This window comes from Lynx canadensis, chromosome B2 (assembly GCF_007474595.2).
Source record: "Lynx canadensis isolate LIC74 chromosome B2, mLynCan4.pri.v2, whole genome shotgun sequence".
NCBI lineage: Eukaryota > Metazoa > Chordata > Mammalia > Carnivora > Felidae > Lynx > Lynx canadensis.
Genome location: NC_044307.1, coordinates 41559526 through 41580013, shown reverse-complemented (window position 1 = coordinate 41580013; position 20488 = coordinate 41559526). Strand labels below are relative to the sequence as shown.

The 20488-nt window shown below is 51.7% G+C and overlaps 2 protein-coding genes across 6 annotated transcripts in view; one reads left to right on the top strand and one right to left on the bottom strand.

Moving 5' to 3' along the window:
* The first annotated feature begins 4851 nt into the window (after nucleotides 1-4851).
* DNPH1 (2'-deoxynucleoside 5'-phosphate N-hydrolase 1) lies at nucleotides 4852-7353 on the top strand. Its single transcript, XM_030315563.1, has 4 exons — nucleotides 4852-5057; nucleotides 6566-6634; nucleotides 6807-6917; nucleotides 7098-7353. The coding sequence occupies exons 1-4, from the start codon at nucleotides 4865-4867 to the stop codon at nucleotides 7232-7234; spliced, it is 510 nt and encodes a 169-aa protein (XP_030171423.1). The 5' UTR covers nucleotides 4852-4864; the 3' UTR covers nucleotides 7235-7353.
* Nucleotides 7354-7781: 428 nt separating this feature from the next.
* Nucleotides 7782-20488, bottom strand: part of CUL9 (cullin 9) — a 36996-nt gene continuing 24289 nt past the window's right edge. Inside the window, exons 27-41 of one of the 5 annotated variants that reach the window (XM_030315557.2) lie at nucleotides 18419-18564; nucleotides 18154-18283; nucleotides 17813-18012; nucleotides 17084-17334; nucleotides 15709-16054; nucleotides 12162-12302; nucleotides 11836-12000; nucleotides 11443-11606; nucleotides 10577-10670; nucleotides 10085-10159; nucleotides 9820-9930; nucleotides 9545-9662; nucleotides 8989-9122; nucleotides 8222-8295; nucleotides 7790-8136 (exon numbers count right to left, since the gene is read on the bottom strand). In XM_030315557.2, the coding sequence (XP_030171417.1) occupies nucleotides 7935-8136; nucleotides 8222-8295; nucleotides 8989-9122; nucleotides 9545-9662; nucleotides 9820-9930; nucleotides 10085-10159; nucleotides 10577-10670; nucleotides 11443-11606; nucleotides 11836-12000; nucleotides 12162-12302; nucleotides 15709-16054; nucleotides 17084-17334; nucleotides 17813-18012; nucleotides 18154-18283; nucleotides 18419-18564 (2351 nt within the window). In that variant the 3' untranslated portion in view covers nucleotides 7790-7934. Of the gene's footprint in view, nucleotides 8137-8221; nucleotides 9172-9544; nucleotides 9663-9819; nucleotides 9931-10084; nucleotides 10160-10576; nucleotides 10671-11442; nucleotides 11607-11835; nucleotides 12001-12161; nucleotides 12303-15708; nucleotides 16055-17083; nucleotides 17335-17812; nucleotides 18013-18153; nucleotides 18284-18418; nucleotides 18565-20488 lie in introns of all 5 variants that reach the window. The other 4 variants (XM_030315555.2, XM_030315559.2, XM_032593167.1 and 1 more) reach the window with 4 other exon arrangements.

Genomic DNA, 20488 nt, shown 5'->3' with positions numbered 1-20488 from the left:
GAGCTGTCAGCACAGAGCCTGACGTGGGGCTCAGACTCATGAACTGTGAGATCCTGGCCTGAGCCAAAGTCAGACACTTAACTGCCTGAGCCACCCAGAGGCCCCTAGTTGACGTCTATTCTTGAGCCAAGGCTGGCCCTTCCCCAGACCAGAGTCTAAAGTTTCAGACTGTACTCCTTTTTTTGTAGTTCCTTGAGTGCCCACTGAGTGTCTCACACAAAACAAATACCTCAAAAAAAAAAAAAAAATGTATCTTCAAAGCTGTAGATTAAAAGAGACTTTAAAAACATATAAAAAATGAGTCCATTTAAACCATAGGACTAGGGATGCACGTTTGGGTGATAAAACCATAAAGAAGCATAAGGAAGTTTACTTATGCCCTTTTTTGGTCCTTACTATAAAAAGTAAGGGCAGTGGCTACTTTTGGAGGGAATAAAGAGACTGTCACTGGGATAGGACACATGGAAACTTCTGGGAGGCTAAAGATCTATTTCTTGATGTGAATGGTGGTTACGAGAGTGTTTGTTTTATAATAATTAATTTGCTTTAAGGTAGTTTGCTGCAGGTGGATTTTATCTTATAATAAAAAATTTTTATTGGTATGTCCCAGGAATGAATGAATGAATGAATGAAGGGATGAATCAGGGCATTGAGCATCCTTGGCTGCTAACATCAAAAGAGGGACATCCAGACGCTATGTGCTCCACGATGGGAGTACACCTGTGAAATAGTCTTGCCCAAAATTATGAATCTGATCAAGCTTCCACATCCAACTCCAATTTATAGGACAGAGGAACACTTTAAATGACACCACAGGGATATAATCAGTAAGGTCCAGACTGTAGGAAACTGCAGGACAAATGAGGGGGCTGGGAGGCGACGATATGGAGGGGCAACATATTGGTTAAAATTGTCTTAAAAGACCTATCAACCAATCACAACATGTGGATTTTATGTGGCTTCTGCTTTTAAACAAACTGTACACAAACATTTATAACATTTTTAAGACAATTGGAGATTTGAACAGTGGTAGAATATTTGATGACTTTAAAAAATCTTCTCAAATATTTTAGCTGGGATAATGATATTTTGGTTATATGTTTTTAAAAAAGAGTATCTTTTAGAAGCACATATTAATATATTTACAACCAAAATAATGTAAGCTTGAATTTGCAGCAAAACAGTAGAGCAAGGAAATTGGACATGGGCATATATAGATAAAACCAGATTGGCCACAAATCGATAATTGCTGAGTCTCATTATATTATATCTTATTTCCCATACTTTAGCTTTGCTTTTTATTTATTTATTAAAAAATTTTTTAATGTTTTCATTTATTTTTGAGACGGAGAGAAAGCTGGAGCTGGGGAGGGGCAGAGAGAGAGGGAGACAGGATCCCAAGCAGGCTCTGTGCTGACAGCAGTGAGCCCAACGCAGGGCTTGAACCCCGAACCACAAGATCATGAACTGAGCTGAACCTGGACATTTAACCGACTGAGCCACCCAAGTGCCCCTATTTATTATTTTTTAAGTTTTACTTACCTTTTTTATTTAAAAATTTTTTTAACATTTATTTTTTTTGAGACAGACAGAGCATGAGTGGGGGAGGGGCAGAGAGAGAGGGAGACACAGAATCCAAAGCAGGCTTCAGGCTCTGAGCGCTCAGCACAGAGCCTAACACAGGGCTCGAACTCATTGACTGCCAGATCATGACCTAAGCCAAAGTCGGACGTTCAACCCACTGAGCCACCTAGGTACCCCTAGTTTTACTTATTTTTTTTAGAAAGAAAGCATGAGTGATGGCAGTAGGGAGGGAGAGAATCTTGAGCAGGCTCCATGCTCAGCATGGAGCCCAATGTGGAGCCCAATCCCATGAACGTGGGATCATGATCTGAGCCTAAATCAAGAGTCGGATGCTTAACCAACTCAGCCACCCAGGCGCCCCTAGTTTTGCTTTTAAAAGACAGCTTTATGAAGTATAATTTACACATCAATACATTCTATCGATTATAAGTGTACAATTTAGTAATCCTTTGTGAAAATTATTAAATGAGTCCGTGTAAATGACATGTCCAGAAAAACCCTATTTAGAGAGACAGCACGCAGATCATTTAAATGGAATTATGCACTATATACTCTTCCACTCTTCTCTCTACTAGGATATAAGTTTGACATTGTCTGTAATGGAAACAGTTTTGTTGAACTGAACAATGACTTAGATTTGTAGAGCATTTGTGTTTTGTAAAGTGCTCTCAGGGGCGCCTGGGTGGCTTGGTCGGTTGAGCTGCCGACTTCGGCTCAGGTCATGATCTCGCGGTCCGTGAGTTCGAGCCCCGCGTCAGGCTCTGTGCTGACAGCTCAGAGCCTGGAGCCTGTTTCAGATTCTGTGTCTCCCTCTCTCTCTGCCCCTCCCCTGTTCATGCTCTGTCTCTGTCTCAAAAATAAATAAACGTTAAAAATAATAATAATAATAATAATTTAAAAAAATAATAAAGTGCTCTCACATACTTCAGGGGAATTGCATCATACTCAAAATGCATAAGTGAAGGCAGCATAACGTTTCCTACTTAGAGATGAGGAAACTGAAGCTCAGAGGGCTTAAGGGACGTGCTCAAGGTCACAGAGCTCGCCAGAAACTGAATTAGGACTTGATTCTGGCCTCCTGTCATGTGGTGAGATACTGTCCTCCATTGGGCTGTCTCACTAGAGTGCCCCCCTCCCCCAGCCCCCCATCCACCACTTAGTGCCCCATCCCTCCACCTCAGGCCTCCCTGCACTGAACTGGAGGGTCTGAGCTGCAAGCCACAGCTGGGTCTGCGTCCTCACCCATCTGACAGTGGATATAGAACAAATTTCAGGGCTTTGTTTTACCATTTGGAGAAACACAAAATATTCCTTCTACTCTTTCGCCTTCAGCCTGAGGTCGAACGGGGAATGGCAGCCACATCACAGGTGTGACCCTAAGGAGAGAGAGGCTGGTTTATTTTCTTTAAGACACAGAGGCAGAGACAGGATGCTCTGTGTGTACGTGTGTACGTGGGTCCCTCTCCTATGGGAAAGTGTGGCAAGAATCAGGAGGGGAAAGGAGATTGCCCATCAAGTTATCTGGCACATGAAGCTTCCTTTTTTTTTAATGTTTATTTTTGAGAGAGAGAGAGAGCACACACACACGTGCACGTGCAAGTTGGGGAGGGGCAGAGAGAGAGGGCGACAGGATCCAAAGCTGGCTCTGAACTGACAGCAGAGAGCTGGCACATGAAGCTTCTTTCCTAAAGGTGTATGTGAATGTGTATGAGAGAGCCTGGGGCACTAATGCATGGCTCCACATACATGTTTGCCCCACGGTCCAGCTATCTGTGGCCGTGCCCACGGAGGACAGAGATATACTAAAATCTCTTTGCCTTCTCTTTGTGTCTTTGCATTTTTTTTAAAAAGTGTTTATTTATTCACTTATCTTGAGACAGAGAGTGCATGTGCATGCACGCAAGTGGGGGAGACACAGAGAGAAAGGGAGAGAGAGCATCCCAAGAGAGAATCTCATCAACCCTGAGATGGTGACCTGAGCCAACATCAAGAGTTGGATGCTTAACGGACTGAGCCACCCAGGCGCCCCTGCATTTCTTGTTTGGTTATTTATTTATTTAAGTAATCTCTACACCCAATGTGGGGCTTGAACTCACAACCCCGAGGTCAAGAGTCACACGTTCTTCCAACTGAGCCAGCCAGGCACCCTTGCGTCTTTTGCATTTTTAAAAATTATGTCAGCTCTGTAACCCATACCTAGGTATTTTACAGTTATCATTCAGGAAGAATTCAGAAGGAAGCATGACAGTGCTTTTCTCTAGGGAATGGGACTGGGGTCTCAGGACTCACTTTCCACCAGGTACTCTCTTGTTCCGTTTGATTTTTTGGTCCTATATTTGTGTTATTTTCATAGTAAAATGAGGGGGAGACCATTGTTACCACCAGTGAATAATGGTGTGTTTGCCAGCCTCCCTGGAGCTCCTGCTTCTGTCAGCCTACTACAGGGCGGAGCAGATTACAACGTGCTGCAAATATAACTTCTCATTTGAATCCACTCATGCATTAACAAATATTTGGTAAATCGTTCCTATGTGCCAAGTACAGTTCTAGAACCCAGGGATATAGCAGTAAACAAAACTGTAAAAGTTCCTGCCCTCCTGGGGACTTATATTCTACTGGGCATAGAAAGACATACAACAAGGGTGCCTGGGTGGCTCCGTCATTAAGCCTCTAACTCGATTTCGGCTCAGATCATGATGACACAGTTCATGAGTTTGAGGAGAAAAGGTAAGGCAGGGAAGGGCGATGGGGAGTTCTGGGAATAGGAGCCTGCCGTGTTGAATAGGGTGGTCAGGGAAGGTGACCCGTGAACAGACTTGGAAGAGCTGAGGGAACGCTCCAGGGAACTACCTGGGAGAAAAAGAGTTCCAGGGAACAGCAAATGCAAAGGCTCTGAGGCAAGGGCATGGCCAGCATACTTGAAGAACAGCCAGGAAAGCCAGCGTGGCTGCAGAAAAAAGGGAGTGGTAGTAGTAGGAGATGGGGTCCCGAGGTAAGAATCACCAGGGAATGATGCACTTGCGTCTAGCTGAGATGAGGAAGGCCAAGGCCAACAGGACCGGGTGGGGGTGGGAGGCAAGCTGCAGTGACGAAGTCGGGGCGGTGGGTTTCCGCCCCTGGCCCGTGCTGTCCTCAGCGTCTGGAGGCTAAGGCCACGCTCCCAGCCCGCCGCCAGTCGCAGGAGGGGCCTCCCCGGACCCAGGGAGGGCCGGCCGAGTCACGTGGCCGCGAGCGGGCGCCCCCTGGCGCGGGAAACGGAGAGACGGCGGCGGCGGCGAGGATGGCGGCGGCGGAGGCCGGAGCGCGGGAATGCGGAGAGCCGGGCCAGGGGGGCCGCCAGGCCCTGTACTTCTGCGGGAGCATCCGTGGCGGACGCGAGGACTGGGCGCTGTACGAACGGATCGTGTCTCGGCTGCGGCGCTTCGGGGCGGTGCTCACGGAGCACGTGGCGGCCAAGGAGCTGAGCGCGCGCGGTGAGGCGAGCGGCGGGGCGCGCGCGGCCGGGCCCGGGGCGCGGGCGGCGGGGGAGCGGGCCGGTCCCGCCCCGCTACCGAGATTGCACTCCGCTCGGCGGCGGCCATCGGACCACCGGCCGGCCGCGCGTCCCTACGGCCCGGAGCCCTCCCTCCTGCCCAGCGGGGAAGGGGAGCCGAGGTTCGGACCGCGTGGGTCCGGTGAACTTGCGGGTGGGAGCTCAGTCTCCGCATTCATTTGTTATCTTGACCTCGATTCTTTCCTGGAGAACTTCACCTCTTCCAGGGACTGAGCAGGGAGGAGCAGAATGGGAGTGAAAGGGGCTGCTTCAGTTCCCAGCTTCCCGCTGGCATCTGCTCCCCTACCTAAGATCAAGCTTATCCCCCTTTGCGGTCAAGATATCCGCCCTGTCTTGGGCCCGAAGGACCCCAATTCTTGCCACCACCTTCTCTCACGTACTCTCATCAGGCTACTTCCTGGCTGCTGGGTCTTTCAAAAATATTGCTTTGATCAGATTTGGTCTGGAATCTCGGCGAGTTTTCTACTTTGAAAATCGCGCCAAAACTCTCGTAACTTCTGCTCAGAAAACCTTTTTTTTCCCCTCGCCCGACCGAGGAGCGGATCCAGGATTTGTAATATCTAATGCAATTCTGGGAGCCCTCTTTAAAAAGGTGAAATCACAAAATTGCTAGGGCGTTAGGAAGGGCTTGTGCAAGTGCAGGACCCAGAAGCGTAAGGTTCGTTTGGTTTCACCGCTAGTCCCGTCCACGCCCACCTACTGGTTCCGGAACTTCAGTGTGCTCAAAGGAAGTCTGAGGGAACTTGTTTAAAATGCAGATTCACATAGCACAGTCTGGGTTGAAGGCTTAGAATTCATTTTTAACGGACTCTCCAGTGATTCTGCTCTGATTCCGGAGGTAACGTTTAATCAAGCTGGAAATGAGATACTGATCCCAGTCAGAGCCTCTCCTACCTTCCTTTCCACTACCTCCTACTGGTCATGCGCTGTATTACAGCACTGGTGCTCAAAGTTTGGTGCGGTTCACACTCCTCTGAAGAGCTCCTGAAGCAGCCTGACCTCATATTGAGCTCTCGGCTGATTCTGGCACCCACCAAACCTCGAGAGCCACTCAGGCTCCCTAGTTGTTCATCCTTCTTTGCACAGGCGGTCTCTTGCTACTGCCCATTTCCATCCCGCACTGGAGGAGGATATTCCTCCTCCTTTCCATCTCTGATCCCTGTCACACACTGAGGTATAGTCCTTCCCTTAATCTCATCTGTGTCACTCATCTGGCCCTAATTACACATCCCTCCTAGCATGGGATTGAATCTTTCTTGTGGTTATTTCATTTCCTCACTCCTTTTCGTGGAACCTTAGTGTTAGGTGGGTCCCTGGTCACCTAGCATACGGCAGGGTGAATGTGGGGGTGGCAAGGGCATAGGAGAGGTACTGAGTGCTGAGGACCAGGCAGGGGCTTGGCCTTGACCAGCTTTTCCTCATCCACAGGGGAAGAGGTTGCTGGAGGTGACAGTTTCATCCATGAGCGGGACCTGGCCTGGCTGCAGCAGGCAGATGGTGAGCAGTTCCCCCCACCCCCGCACCTCCTATCCACAAACTCCTCTGGGATGTTAGATCCCGTCCACACCTAGAAGGGACTCCCCAGAGTTCTCTTCTCACCACACCCAGACTCTTGTCATTTCTCCCTCACAAGCCCCGGGTATTGAGCCTTAGTCTCTTTTCTTCCCAGTGGTGGTGGCAGAAGTGACCCAACCATCGTTGGGGGTAGGCTATGAGTTGGGCCGGGCCATGGCCCTCAATAAGCGAATTCTGTGCCTGTTCCGTCCACAATCTGGCCGAGGTGAGCACTTCAAGCCCTGGATGGCCCCTTCTCCACCCCAGCTTTCTGTGGACCCAGCCCTCAGCTCCTTCCCTGAGGGGGCTCTGGGTACAGTGCCTACCCCCAGAATGGGACAGGGAGGGGAGCCGAGGGGGGGTGGTGTGGATGGGAGCCACCATTACTTTCCTCCACCCTTCTCAGTGCTTTCAGCCATGATCCGGGGAGCGGCAGATGGCTCGAAGTTCCAGGTGTTAGACTATGAAGAGGGACAGGTGGAGGCCATGCTGGATCGATACTTTGAGGCTGACCCTCCTCTAGCAGGCAGCTGTCACCCCTGACCCAACCGCTTGACTTAACCCTGCTCTGTTATGTTCTAATCCCAGACTCTGCCCTAGTGCCCTTCCTGCCTCCTAGCCCCAGTTCCAAATTAAAAGGTATGTTTAAAATTCTAACTTTATGTCTATGAGTGGTGGCGTGGGATCAGTCCTCAGTAATATCCTTTTCCTGCTGCATTTCACTTCAAGATGTAGAGAACATTAAACATTCTGTAGATCCACAAGAGAGGGTACTATCTAATGCCGTCAAGCTCCTGCCAGGAACACTGAAGAGTATGGGAAGGTTGGGCCAGGGTGGGGGGTGGCTGTTTGTCTGTCTCTGATGCTAGGCTGGGTCTGGGGCAAGCGGGCAGGCCTATGCCTGCCCTGAACCACGTAGACTTTCATTTCCCTTTGTCAATTTAGGTCCAGTGGGTCTGCTTTGGACCTTCTCTGAGAACACAAGAGTCTGGAGGTAAAAAAAAAAAAAAAGTGAACAATGAGGAGGGGGCTGTGTGGAGGGAGTAGGGAGTTGACACTAGCCTTTGGGGACGCACCTGTGTCAGCCTGCTTCCAGAGAAGTATGTGAAAAAGTTTATTCGGTAAACAGAAGGTACTGCAGACACTGGGAATTGCTTCCCCCAACAATGGCAGGAAGGGGTGACTTCACCCCCTTGGCCCCCGGGACTCTGAGGTGGCTCCAGGTGTTCCTGCGTCCTGGCCCTCAGTCATAGGCCTCATCATCATCCTCCTCGTCACCGAAGAAGAAAGCGTCTCGGTCCAGGTTCTCAGACTCGTCATAGGAGAAGCTATCATTGTCCAGCTCCTCATCAAACTCATCCTGCTGCCACTCGGGCACATCATCCTCATCATCTTCCTCCTCCTCCTCCTCTTCATCCACCTCCAGCCCCGAGGAGCTCTGCGGCCTAGCAAGGGAGAGAGCCACACTCAGCCCCAGAAGAAGCCTGGCATCCCCCACTCCCCCGCCATGGCTCTGCCCACCCTACTCACTGACTGCCGAGCACATTGGATCCTTTCGCCTCTCGGGCCTCTAATGATGGGCTCTGCAGACCCACCCGGAAGTCCTGGCAAGGAGACAGGGAGATGTGGGAAGTGGGAGAGTAGAGGACATTGGGCCTCTGCCCATCATTCCTTCAATGAACATTCTCTGAGGGCCTACTCCCTCTGCTCTAGGTGCCAGGCTCCCGGCAAGAATGCTCCCACCTCCTTGTCCCTCCCTCATCCCAGGACTCCACAAACCGATGCCTTTGTGAACGTAACTCAGGCAGTCTCCAGGGACACAGGTTGCGATGGTGAGGCACACCGCCCCCGTGCTTCAGGAGCTGGCAGTGTATGTTCACGTCTTGTCTGCCCAAGTTACTTACTCGTCTGTAAGCTCCCTGAGGGCAGGACTCATAGTTTAGATGCAACATCAGTGTATTAGAGCTGGGAAGAACCTCAGAGATCCCTTACTCGGTGGATCCCAGTCCCCCGGCACCCACTCCTGGGATACTGAGTCTACATCTGAGAAGTATGAAAAAGTTCCCCAAGTGATTTTGATAAGCATCTGGGCAAATACCCTTGATCGGGGCTAACTCTCTTGCAGCACTCACCAGGTGGTTAAGTGGCAGGGTCCAACCACATCCAACAGGCTGGCCTAGGAGCTGGGGCACAAGCCCATGTCTCCAAACACGTTTCACCCTCCCTGCCTTTGCTTTTGGATGCCCCTAGGGCAGGGGCTGTGCTGGGCCCAGGGGGCCCGGGGTCGGGCCACATACCTGGGTAGAATGCTGCAGGATAGCCAGCAGCCTCTCCTGGATCCTCCGGAGCAGCTCCATGCCCGTGCTGAGGCAGTCTGCCCGCAGGAGGCGCAGGGACGAGGCCAGGTCTCTGCACCGCAGCAGCGTCTCCTCTGCAGAGAGGGCAGGGCACAGGAGCTCCCTCCCTTCTTCCATTCCTTCCTTCAACAAACACCTACTGAACATCTACCAAGTTCTATCAACACCTACCAGGCATAGCCCTAGATACCCATTCTGGGGGCGGGGGCGGGGGGCGGGCTACATCGTAGCAGAGGGGGACAGATGGTAATCAAACCGGTCAGGTGAAGCCCTTAGGCACCTGACGGCATGTACCACACACCTTCATACCTGACTTTAAAAGGCCGATATACCTTTATCTGTAAGGCTGTGAAGAAATAGGTGGAGGAAGAGGACAGAGCACAGTGGGGAGCCGGGAGGGGGGTGCTGTTTCACCCACTGTCTGCGGGGGATGGACTGCTCAGAGCGGGGAGGTGGGCAGGAGGTGGGAGTGAGCAGGCAGGGGGCCAGGCCTCACCTAGGAGGATCTGCAGGGCGTTGGTGTGCAGCTCCAGGTTCTCGGTCTGCTGCTCCACCATATCCATGTGCTCTGTGTCCTGGTTGTAGAAGCTGTACACGCAGGCATAGGCCAGCACCTGTGGGAGCCCGAGTCCTCCCTTTCCGTGCTCAGGCCAGGGGGCCTCCCTGCTTCCTCATTCCCTCCATCCAGTCAGGTTAGAGGAAAGCGGCTCAGCCCACCAGAACCCCTTGGCACATCCCCTGCACCCCCTCCCCGGCCCGCACCACCACCACCTTGCGAGCCTGCTCCAGGCCCCGGCAGGCGTCACTGAGGAAGGTGAAGGATTTGGGTGGGGGCACCTCCTGGATGGCAGACACGCGGTTCCGCAAGCTCACGGCGAACTCCTGTGGAGGCGAAGGCGGATCAGCGCTGCTGCGTGCAGCCCTCCCCCACCCGGTCAGAACAGCACCCACCCAGTTTGGATCTTTGGCCCCTGCCTGGCCATCCACCCCAGCCCTCTGACCTTCTCACCGACACCACTGTTTCCTCCCTGCTCACCCGGGCCTGGTGATGGAAAGTACACCTCTCGTTATAGTCCTGAAACCGCTTCTCCTGGCGAGCTGCTTTGCTTACCTGGTAAGGGCAGGTTGAGAGGGCTCTAGGGTGCTTTGCTGGGCAGGATGGGGTTAACACACTAGGTACCCTGCGTGGAGGCCTTCTGACACCTCACCCAGACCTCATCATTTAATCCTAACTCTGTGAAGCAGGTCACATTATTATCCCCTGGTACAGGTGAGGCTGAGGTGTGGGCAAATGCCCTGGCAGTGGTGCCAGGCTCTGACGCACAGCACCTGCTCTGCTCTGGCCTGGTGCCTCCTGAGAATATAGACCTCCCAGGACAGAACTTCCAGCACCTGTAGGCCCAGGCGGCTTCTGTCTTCCCACTGAGCCTCTGTCCCAACAGCTGTTCAGCTGCTCAGGACACCCAGGGCCCAGCAGCAGCATCCCATCCTGACTGCCCTTGGGCCTCCTCCTGGCCCCGGCCCTTACCATGGCAGAGCAGTTGTAGTAGTCTTTGTGACTGGGCTTCCACGACTTGAGGCAGCGCCAGCAAAATCCATGGTTGCATTTGGCACACGTCATGCTATGGAGGAAGCTGGCTGGTCAGAGGGCTCCTGGCCGGGGCCACATCAGGAACACCAAGGGCTTGGGTGCCCCACGGAACATGCCCCTGGCCCCTCCATGCCCTTACAGTCTCCTTAACCTCATCAATGCCTACTGAGCACACCCTTGCTTCTGAGCCCCTTACAGTGCAAACTTCAAAGCGGGGGTGGGGTGCCTGGGTGGCTCAGTCAGTTGGGTTTCTGACTTGGGCTCAGGTCATGATCTCTCATTTTGTGCGTTCCAACCCCTCAGCATCAGGCTCTCTGCTGTCAGTGCAGAGCCCGCTTTGGATCCTCTGTTCCCCTCTCTCTGCCCTCCCCTGCTTGTGCACACACCTCTCTCTGAAAAATGAATAAACATTTCAAGAAATTAAAAATTAAAAAAATAAAGGCGGGGGAAGGAGCATTAAGATGCAGGAGTCACTGGGGGCGCCCGGGTGGCTCCGTCGGTTAAGCGTCCAACTCTTAATTTCAGCCCAGGTCATGATCTCACGGTTCACGCATCTGGCTCTGCACTGACAGCGTGGAGCCATCTTGGGATTCTCTCTCTCTCCCTCTCTTTGCCCCTTCCCTGTCCACGCTCTCGCTCTCTCAAAATAAATTAAAAAAAAAAAAAAAAAAAGATGCAGGAATCACTGGAGGCCGCCTCCTTCGTTCAGCTCTGTTCAGCCCCACGGCCCCTCTGTACCACCAGGCCTCCCACCCTCTCCCATGCTCTCTGACCCCACCAATGACCAAAGTACCCCCTCTTACTGCAGACACCCCTCATTCTTCTCAATGGGAGCCTGGCAGCTGGGACAGCGCTTGGAGATGAGCTTGGCCAGGTGCTTGCTCTGAGCCTCCACGCTCATGCCATCATAGTAGCCGCCATCATCGACCCACTGGGACATGTGGCCACAGCTGGCAGGGTAGTGCGCCTAGGGCAAGAGGGGAGGACATGGCTGAGCTCTAACCAAGGGTGGCACTGCGAGTGTGTGAGGGAGGGAGGTCACAAGTGGAGGACTACAGGAGGAGGAACAGAGCTCAGCCAGGTGACAGCGTGTGAGGACAAGACATGGTGTGTGTGGGGGGGGGGGTCGCAGAGCGGAGTGCTGGCAGAGGAGAGGTACAGGCCTTGCTCAGGGGCAGGGCTGGGCAGGCACCCACCTCGGGGAAGCTACAGTTGAAGCAGGAGGCCCAGCCACATTTAGAGCAGGTGGTCCCGCAGCCCAAGCCCTGGCGGCACAGGATGCGGTCACAGCCCTGGGGGTTGGTGCACCACGTCAGGTTGGAGCAGCTCTCCACGTAGCCACGCAGGAGGGCCTTCTCGTACTACGGGGGCATAGGTGCCACCAGGTGAGGGCATGGCTCTCCAGGATGCCATACCTCCAGACCCCCCCTCCCCCCCACCGCCAGCACCCAGAATGTGGGCCCACCCCCTGGGGCCTGCCCCTCTGGCTGTACACCGAATCCTCCTGCAGAGGAGGGACTACCTTGGAGATGACGTCTGGGGAGGAGACAATGGCCCGAATGAAGGCTCCAGTGGGCTGTGCAGGGCAGTCAGCAATGGGGCAGGTGCAATTCAGCACAAGGTTCTGCTCAATCCGAGTTGTCAGATACTCATTCCAGCAAGACTGGAGGGGAAAGGAGGGGCTGCTTAGGGACAGTAGGGGAGCAGCACAGGAGGACATCTTGGACTGGTAATTAACCTAGCACCCCCCTCCTGACTATGGAAGGCCAGAGACAAGCCTGCTTCTGGAGCAACCTCAAAACTGACCCTAATCTTTCTGGCTTCTATGGGTTTTCCTGGGATTGGCCTAAATCACAGTTGCCTTTGAGGATGTGTGGGCCAGGGTAGTGGCCTCATTTTAATTATTGTTGAGATGGACATGGAGGGAATGGGTAAGAGAATCAGGACAAAGGAGATGATTCAAGTTCTAAGAAAGATCTGGAGAGAGCAAGAAGGCCAGAGAGGAAGGAGGCCTGGGGCAGTAGGATGCCTTTTCCCTGTGGGGTAGCTGGCCTTGGACACTGCAAACACCGCTGTGGCCTCTCCTCCCAGCTCCATCTGCTCATCTAGCTCCTTGGTGCTCCCATCTTCCCAGACTCAGCCTCTTCTCCACAAAAAAGCCTCACCCACTGAACCCCCCACCCATCCTGGTCACAGGTGTTGGAACCCTCACATCTCTTGGATTCTCTTCTAGCTCCCATGTCACTGCACCACCCTAAACTAGGCCTTTATCCCCTGACCCCGAAACTGCTTATCCCCATAAACGGTCTTCCTACCCAGATCCCTCCAAGAAAGGTACTAAACAAAACAAAACCCTTTTTATGGTGAAATAAAGCCGGATAAGTTGGGAAATTGAATGCAGAATTCCTGCATTTTGGAGAGAAAACAGGAAAATACTCCAAATTCAGACTTCATGCTTGCAGGCATACGGGTACAACAGGGCCCCTTACAGCCACAGAGGACAAAGGCTGGCAGCTGGGTTTGGAGCCCATCCCACTCCCCTAAGGAGCCCCTCTGCTGTTGGCTTGCTCTCGCTTCTGCCGCTTCTGCCGTCCCCGCTGCCCAGCCCACCGGGAATGCAGTCTCCGTCCAGCCTGTACTCCCCTCCCACACCTGCCAACCCTGCCTGTCACTCAAGGCTCACACGGGGAACACCCCCCCCCCCACAGCCCCCATCGACAGCTCCAAACCCAGGACTTCCCTTCTCTGAGTTCCCTTACGTTTCATTGTGCCTCTCAGCTGTGACTTAAACATAGGCTCCTCCTTGGCTGGGACATCTCCAATTAGCCTGTTTTTCTCACTTTCCCTGTCGTTCCATCTCTACAGGGGGATCTGTACAGCTCAGCACTCTGGACCTGCTTCTCTCTCTCTGCAGGATGCCAGCTAGGCCTCTCCACTTAATTCCAAATTCTGCTGTCCAGTCCCACACAGGTGTCCAACAAGAAGCTCAAACTTCACATGGTCAGAACAGACTTAATTTTCCCTCAAAAACCTGCCCTCCACACCCAGCCCCAGCCCCAACAGCTTGCTAAATTCAGTAGAAGATGACATATCTCATCCACCCAGATGTTCTGGTCAGAAACCCAGGAAGTACCCTTGATTCCTTTGTCCTAAGCCCCCCATCAGCTCCACCAAGCCCTGTCAGCTCTGCCTCCTGATGTACCCCAATCTGTCCCCTTCTCTCTTCACTGCGAACGCTGGGAAAACACCCACCGCTTCCTGCCTCTTTATACAACAGTCTCCCAACAGGTGCCCCTGCTTCCACACAAGATCTGCCCAAGCCTTTCTTCCACACATGGTGATCTTTTAGAAAATGAAAATCAGATCCAATTACTCCCCTGCTTAACTCCATCGTGGCTTTCCATAAAGTCAAGCCCACTGTATGCCAATCCCAACCCCACTGGGTCCATCTCCCTCCCAAATCTCTCCCTCCACTGTCCCACCACATCACTGTGCTTTAGCCACCAGTCTCAGCTTCTTTGCAATTGCTGTCCCCTCTGTCTGCCACGCTCTTCCACCAAATAGTCACCTCTTCAAGGACAGCCTTCCCTGGCCTCCCCAATCTAAAGTCCCTGACAGGGACTCTCCCCCCACTCCTCACCTCAGTCACTTCCTATGACATGACCCTGTTGTATTTCCTTCCCCTCACTTGTCATAAAAGCATGAGGGAGGGCCCTGGAGCAAGACTGCCAAAGTCCAAATCCTGACCTTGGGCAGGTGACTTCTCCTCCAGGCGCCTCCATCTGTCACCAGCAAAATGGGGATGGTAAAAATACCGACCTCACACAACTTTCATGGGAATTAAGCAAGATAATGCATATATAACAGCAGAACGGCCCAGAATGCATCCCCCATAAATATTAGCTGCTGATATTATTAGCCCTTCTGGCTTGGATTTTCCCACCCCCTCATATAGCACCCGGTGCTGTGCACACAGTGAGTTCATGACAAACATTAGTTGAATGAAAAAGTGAAAGTGGGAAGGAAATAATTAAGAACCAGGAAAAGGGGGGCACAGGAAACCGTGTGAGAAGAGTAACTTGAAGCAGAGCAAAAAAGGAAGGAGGAAAAGTACACGTACACACACATGCCAATGCACGCGTCCCAGATCACCCACCACTGGGGAGACGCTGTTGGGAGAGGCAGCTAGATTCAGGGCAACAAGCGCGCTCATCCTGTTAAGTTGATGTGTTTGGGCTTGGCATCAGTTCTAAGAGCTGTGAGGCAGGGAACATGGGACACTCAGCACTCTGGTCCCCTGCACCTCGGCCCCTCTCCCCCGCCACTGAAGACAACTCACTCCCCCATCTACAGCCTCCTCTGCTCAGCTGTACAGTAGCAAGATCTGGCTTCCCATAATTCCCTTGACTTCTGTGCTATTCTCATGTTCTGAGATAAAGGGACTTGAATGATAATTAGGAAACATAAACCTATAGTCATCATCAATGTAATAACACTTCTCATTTATGAAGTGCCTTGATGTATATTTTACGTGTATGCGTGTGCTACCCATCTATCTATCTATCTATCTATCTATCTATCTATCTATCTACCTACCTACCTACCTACCTATCTATCTATAGTTCTCAAACCTGGCTGAACACTGGAGTCACCTGAGGAATTTTTAAAACTCCAGATGCCTGGATTTCACCTCCAGAGATTCCAATTTAACAGTTTGAGCATGAGGACTTTTTAAAAGCTCCCAGTGATTACAATATGCCACCGGCATATTTTAGCATATTATTAGCATATTCACCTATTAAAACTTTGCCACTGGCAAAGTTTTAGAGCCACTTATACATTTCACTGGATCCTAACAACAACCACTCTTCAGAGTGTTGAGGCTAGGGGCGCCACTTTTAGATGACAAAACCAGTTTCAGAGGGACGAAGAGCCTTGTCCGACACTGCCCAGGTTGGGAAATGGCAATGCTGGGCTAGAAGCCCAGAGTTCATGAGGAATTGTGTGGGGCAGGAGAGGGGCAGAAGAGGGGCAGGAGAGGGGCAGGAGAGGGGCAGGCGGGGCCTCACCTTGCAGCAGTAGTGCATGCAGCAGAGAGAGGGCAAGTCGTCGTCAGGCTCCAGGGGGCTGACACAGACAGGGCAGTGGTCAGGGCGTGCGGGGGCCTCCTGGGCCTGGGGTACACACAGCCCAGCTGCCAGCAGCAGTGGCTCAGGGTTATCACTGTAGCTCTGCAGCAGCTGTTCAGCACCCCAGTGGGAATGAGCCAAAAGGTGCTGAGCCACATCTGCCTCTAGGTTCAGCGTCTCTTGCACCTGCCGCACCGTCTGCTCCATCAACCCTTCTACCTCCTGGGGGCTCATGGTGCGGCCTGCAGGCAGCTGGAGAGACGCCAGGGCAGCCACAGCTTCTGGGCTTGAGGGAAGAGGAGATTCAGCAATCAATATCCCTGCTCTGCTTATCTACTAAATGAACCCCACCATGGCCCTCAGCTCCCCACTTGCGCACGCCTGCTTGCGCCTGCCTAACCAATCTAAGGGTAGCCACCCAAACCAACTGTCAGAGCTGCTTTCCACAGAAGCGTTTGTAAGTGCCGAGTGGGGCTGGTTGTCACAATGATCTCTAACACCCCAGGAATCTGGTAGGCAGGCATCGGGAAGCAAACTGACCCACAGTGGATGGGATAATCCCACCGTAAGCCCCACCTAAAACAGCAGCAACACATCTGGGGAGAAACTGGAGTCTGTGGCCTTACCACTCCAAGTATGGTCAGTGGGTATCCCCATTAGTATCACAGGGAGCTCTACTGAATCAGGACCTGCATTTTAATAAGATCCCCAGGTGACGTGTGCAAGTGAAAATTTGAGAAAGATTTCTCTAGAGAACTCACTTTATACACAGTGCAGGCAGCAGGCATAAAAGTTGTGCCATAACAACTTCTAGTGAGCTGAATGTGATATAACAAGCTTTAGGGGTGCCAGCTAATTAGGGGGATCCTATGACAAATTCCTCTGTAGAACAGGCTTCTTGAAGACTAGAGTTTGTACATTTCATTGAGCAGAGAGCATAATCAGCACTCAATACACAGTTGTACGATACTGCATTTTTGCTTAGAATGAGAGTTATCTATACAGAGGCTTATGTGTCTGGGCCCCTTGCCTATGGGCTGACTCTAGGAGAATGGGGACAGCAGGGACCCTGATTAGGAAGGCAAAGAAGGGGTGACAGTGCTGGCAGGGGGAATGAGGACTAGCAAAGTGGGAGAAATGACAGAGGCAGGGAAAATGGGGTACACAAAGACAGAAATGAAGTGCTTTTCCACAAAAGAGCCTGGCCTTGGCACTACAACTCCCGTGTCACTGCAGTGCCGTCTGTCCCTGGGAGCCCAGCCCTCCCTGCTGGCTTGGAGCCCTAGCAGCAAGGAACGGGGCTGGGGACAGCTACCTAGGCTTGGAGGTCTTGGCGGTCTGGTTGCCGCAGAAGGGGACCTCTGCCTGACCCCGGCAAGGCCCCATAGGCTCTGGGGTGGCATACATCAGGATCTGGGGCCGGTCGTCACGCCGTTCCACATAGCCCTGGCCCAGGAGGTGCAGGATGCAAGAAAGGACGTCTGTACTGGTACAGGCCACGCCTCCTGCAACAGCATGGCCCAGGCTCCCCGGGGGGTTTGGACCCTTCTGCCAGGCCTCCAGCACCTAGATGGGTGGAGAGGAAACAGGCAGGCCACATTTACCCAGAGAGGCCGGCATGCCTGGGTTCAATGCTCTGCTCTTTCACTTACTAGCTATGTGACTATGGATAAGTTACTAACTCTCATGCCCCACTCTTTTTACCTGTCAAATGAGAATAAGAGTAAATAATAATAATAATAATAATAATAATAATAATACCACCACCACCATCACCACCCCCGTTAGACTGTTGTGCAGATTAAATGACCTAATCATGCAAACTCTTGGAAAAAGGCCTAGTATACAGTAGACACTCGTGTCTTGCCTCTGCCTGCTGTCTAACAAACTGCCCTGTCAGGAATAGAAAACTCCGACAAAAATGTCACTCTACAAGGTCTCATACTGACAGAGTTTACCTTCCCTTGTGATGATCCCTGGCTCCAAGCCCCGACCCTGAGCATGACTCCCTCCCTCCCCTAACTTCACGGTCCCCTGGGCCTACCAGACAAACCAGCTGATCAATGTGGAGGCCCTTTTCCCCGTGGACTTTGAGAATACGGACAATAAGACAGCTCAAGAGGTTCCTCTTCTGTTCCAGAGTTCGGCCCTCATCCTTCTCTACATTCAGGTATGTCTGGGGAGGTATCAGCCACAGGGCCTCCCCACAGTGCTGGGGCTCAGGCGCCCGAAGCCGCAGCACACCTGGAACTCATTCCGTCAGCACCCGAGGAGGGGAAGGGGGAGGTGAGTGGGGGCAACCCCATTCTCATTCCCTACCCCACGCCCACCGTGAGAGACCCACCCTCCAGGAGCAGAGGCACAGGCCAGCCCCCAGTGACCTACCCCTGTGTGGAAAGTCCTGACCCTCATGCAGGGTCAAAGGGCCATTCTCAGAGGTGAGGGGCAGAAGTGCCTGGAGCAGTAGCTCTGGGGTGAGGTCAGAATTCTTCAGCAAGGTCTCTACAGACACCTCCTGGTGAGGAGAAACAGAGTCAGTCAGGAGCAGAGAATCGGCAGGGGAAGGATGGAAAGAAGGAACAGAGTTTAGGAGAACAGGAGGGACAGACAGGAAAAGAGAAGATAGAGAGAGCCTAAGGAGCCGAGGCACCTCTGTCTGATTGAAATGCAACAGCAGCCACATCTGCATGGTGGACACGTGCAGGGTCTGGTCCCCAAACTTCAGCTCAGCCCGGCCCAGCCACGTCCACTGCAGTCGCCGATGTGGTCCCATGTCCAGGACTGGGTGATTCTGACCTGGGAAAGTGCCAAGGAGAAGAGTAGAGATAAAGAGCAGGGGAAATGAGGGGGTTAGAGGCTGAGGCAAGGGTGTACCATTAGTCAAGCTTTGTTCCTGCTAATCTCTGTGGGGAGGAGGGCCCCACAGAAGTGACTTGTCAAGCTTCCAGAGCTCAGCCTCCTCCATGTCTGCCCCCCCTGGCAAGCTACACATATCTGGGAGCCCACCCTGTGTCTTGCCCTATGCCAGGCTGGCTCCATGGAAGAAACACTGGAGAGAAGAGACCTGAGTTTTGCCCTCAAGGAGCTGACAGTTTCAAAGATCCACTAGGCTGTATCTCTTCCTCTTTCTGTGTCACAGCTCAGGCACAACGAGCCTGGATATTCGCTCATACTAGAAAGCAAGAATGCCATCAAAGGAAGAGAATATCGAAAGGAGCCAATCTGAGAGATACTCTCTGGCCAAAGATGGGACAATTGGAACATCAAAAAAATAACACCTGTGCTGGACTGAGACATGTGAAATAGCTTAAAATCCATGAGTTCATAATGACATTTAAAAAAAAAAAAAAGATTTCACCGTTTATCTTTGGAGGATGCTAGAGAACAGTATTTTGAAAACTGGTTAAAAATAAGGGGGGAGGAAGAGAGAGTCAAGCCTTTCCTGTATAAACGGTACTTCAGAATAACCAAAAAGTCACTGAGAGGAAGTTTCTCTTTATAGAGAAAACATTCCAGCTCAGATATGAAGGAATGGTGAGACTAGAATGGTGCTAGTTTGTAACCTTTAGTGAAATGATAGAGCTAGGCAATGATAACGAATGACTGCCTAGTGGAAAGCTGACAGGAAACCATATAAAGCACAGATCACACTTGCAATGCTAAAATTCACTGCTCCATTTTCACATCACAGAGACAGGTAGATGTCACACGCCTCCTGGTGGGAGAACACAATACCACCTACAAAGAGTTCTTGCCCAAGAAATCAGACCCACATCGGAATAAACTTCTACATCTAAGTAACTGTTTTTAGGAAATGAAAGAAACAGAGGAACATGCTAGAGGACACCACGTGGATATGGTCAGCAGAAATCTGGCCTGTAGACAACTCTTTGTGGCAAATAATCCAGTTCCCTGCACAATTATAAGGGAGCAAAAAAGGAAAAGCAGGACCTATACATTAATGGAGACAGAAAACAGAATTCAATCAAATTAAGGTGTGGGCTTTCTTTGGATCCTCCATAAAGAAAAAACTAATTTTGAAAACTTGAGAAAACGGGAGGAATATGAACACTTCACCATTTGATATTAAGAATTGTTATTAATTTCACAAAGTTTGATCACTGTAGTGCCTTTGCTTTTAAAAAGACAATCCTTGGGGTGCCTGGGTGGCTCAGTAGGTTGGGCATCCGACTTCGGCTCAGGTCATGATCTCACAGTTTGTGGGTTCGAGCCCTGCATTGGGCTCTATGCTGACAGCTCGGAGCCTGGAGCCTGCTTCGGATTCTATGTCTCCCTCTCTCTCTGCTCCTCCCCCACTCATGCTGTCTCTCTCTGTCCCTCAAAAATAAAATAAAACATTAAAAAACTTTTTTTAAATAAATAAATAAAAAGAGAATCCCTGCTGTGCCTGGGTGGCTCAGTTGATTGAGCATCTGATTCTTAATTTCAGCTCAGGTCATGATCTCACGGCTCGTAGGTTTGAGCCCTGTGTTGGGCCCTGTTGAGCCCTGGGCAGAGCCTGCTTGGGATCTTCTCTCTCCCTCTCTCTCTGCCCCTCTCCCACTTGTTCTCTCTCTCTCTCTCTCTCTCTCTCTGCCTCCCTCCCTCAAAATAAATGAATAAACTTGAAAAAAAATTTAATGGTAACTTTAAAAAAAAAAGAGAGAGTGAATCCTTATCTTTTAAATTTGAGAGCTGGGGAAAGTGGATGGGAGTACAG

Excerpts from the sequence above, each read along its gene's own strand:
- DNPH1 (XM_030315563.1), top strand. The coding sequence starts at position 4,865 with ATGGCGGCGGCGGAGGCCGGAGCGCGGGAATGCGGAGAGCCGGGCCAG. Across the intron at positions 6,635-6,806 it reads CTGGCTGCAGCAGGCAGATG|TGGTGGTGGCAGAAGTGACC; the intron begins GTGAGCAGTTCC and ends TTTTCTTCCCAG. Across the intron at positions 6,918-7,097 it reads CCGTCCACAATCTGGCCGAG|TGCTTTCAGCCATGATCCGG; the intron begins GTGAGCACTTCA and ends CACCCTTCTCAG.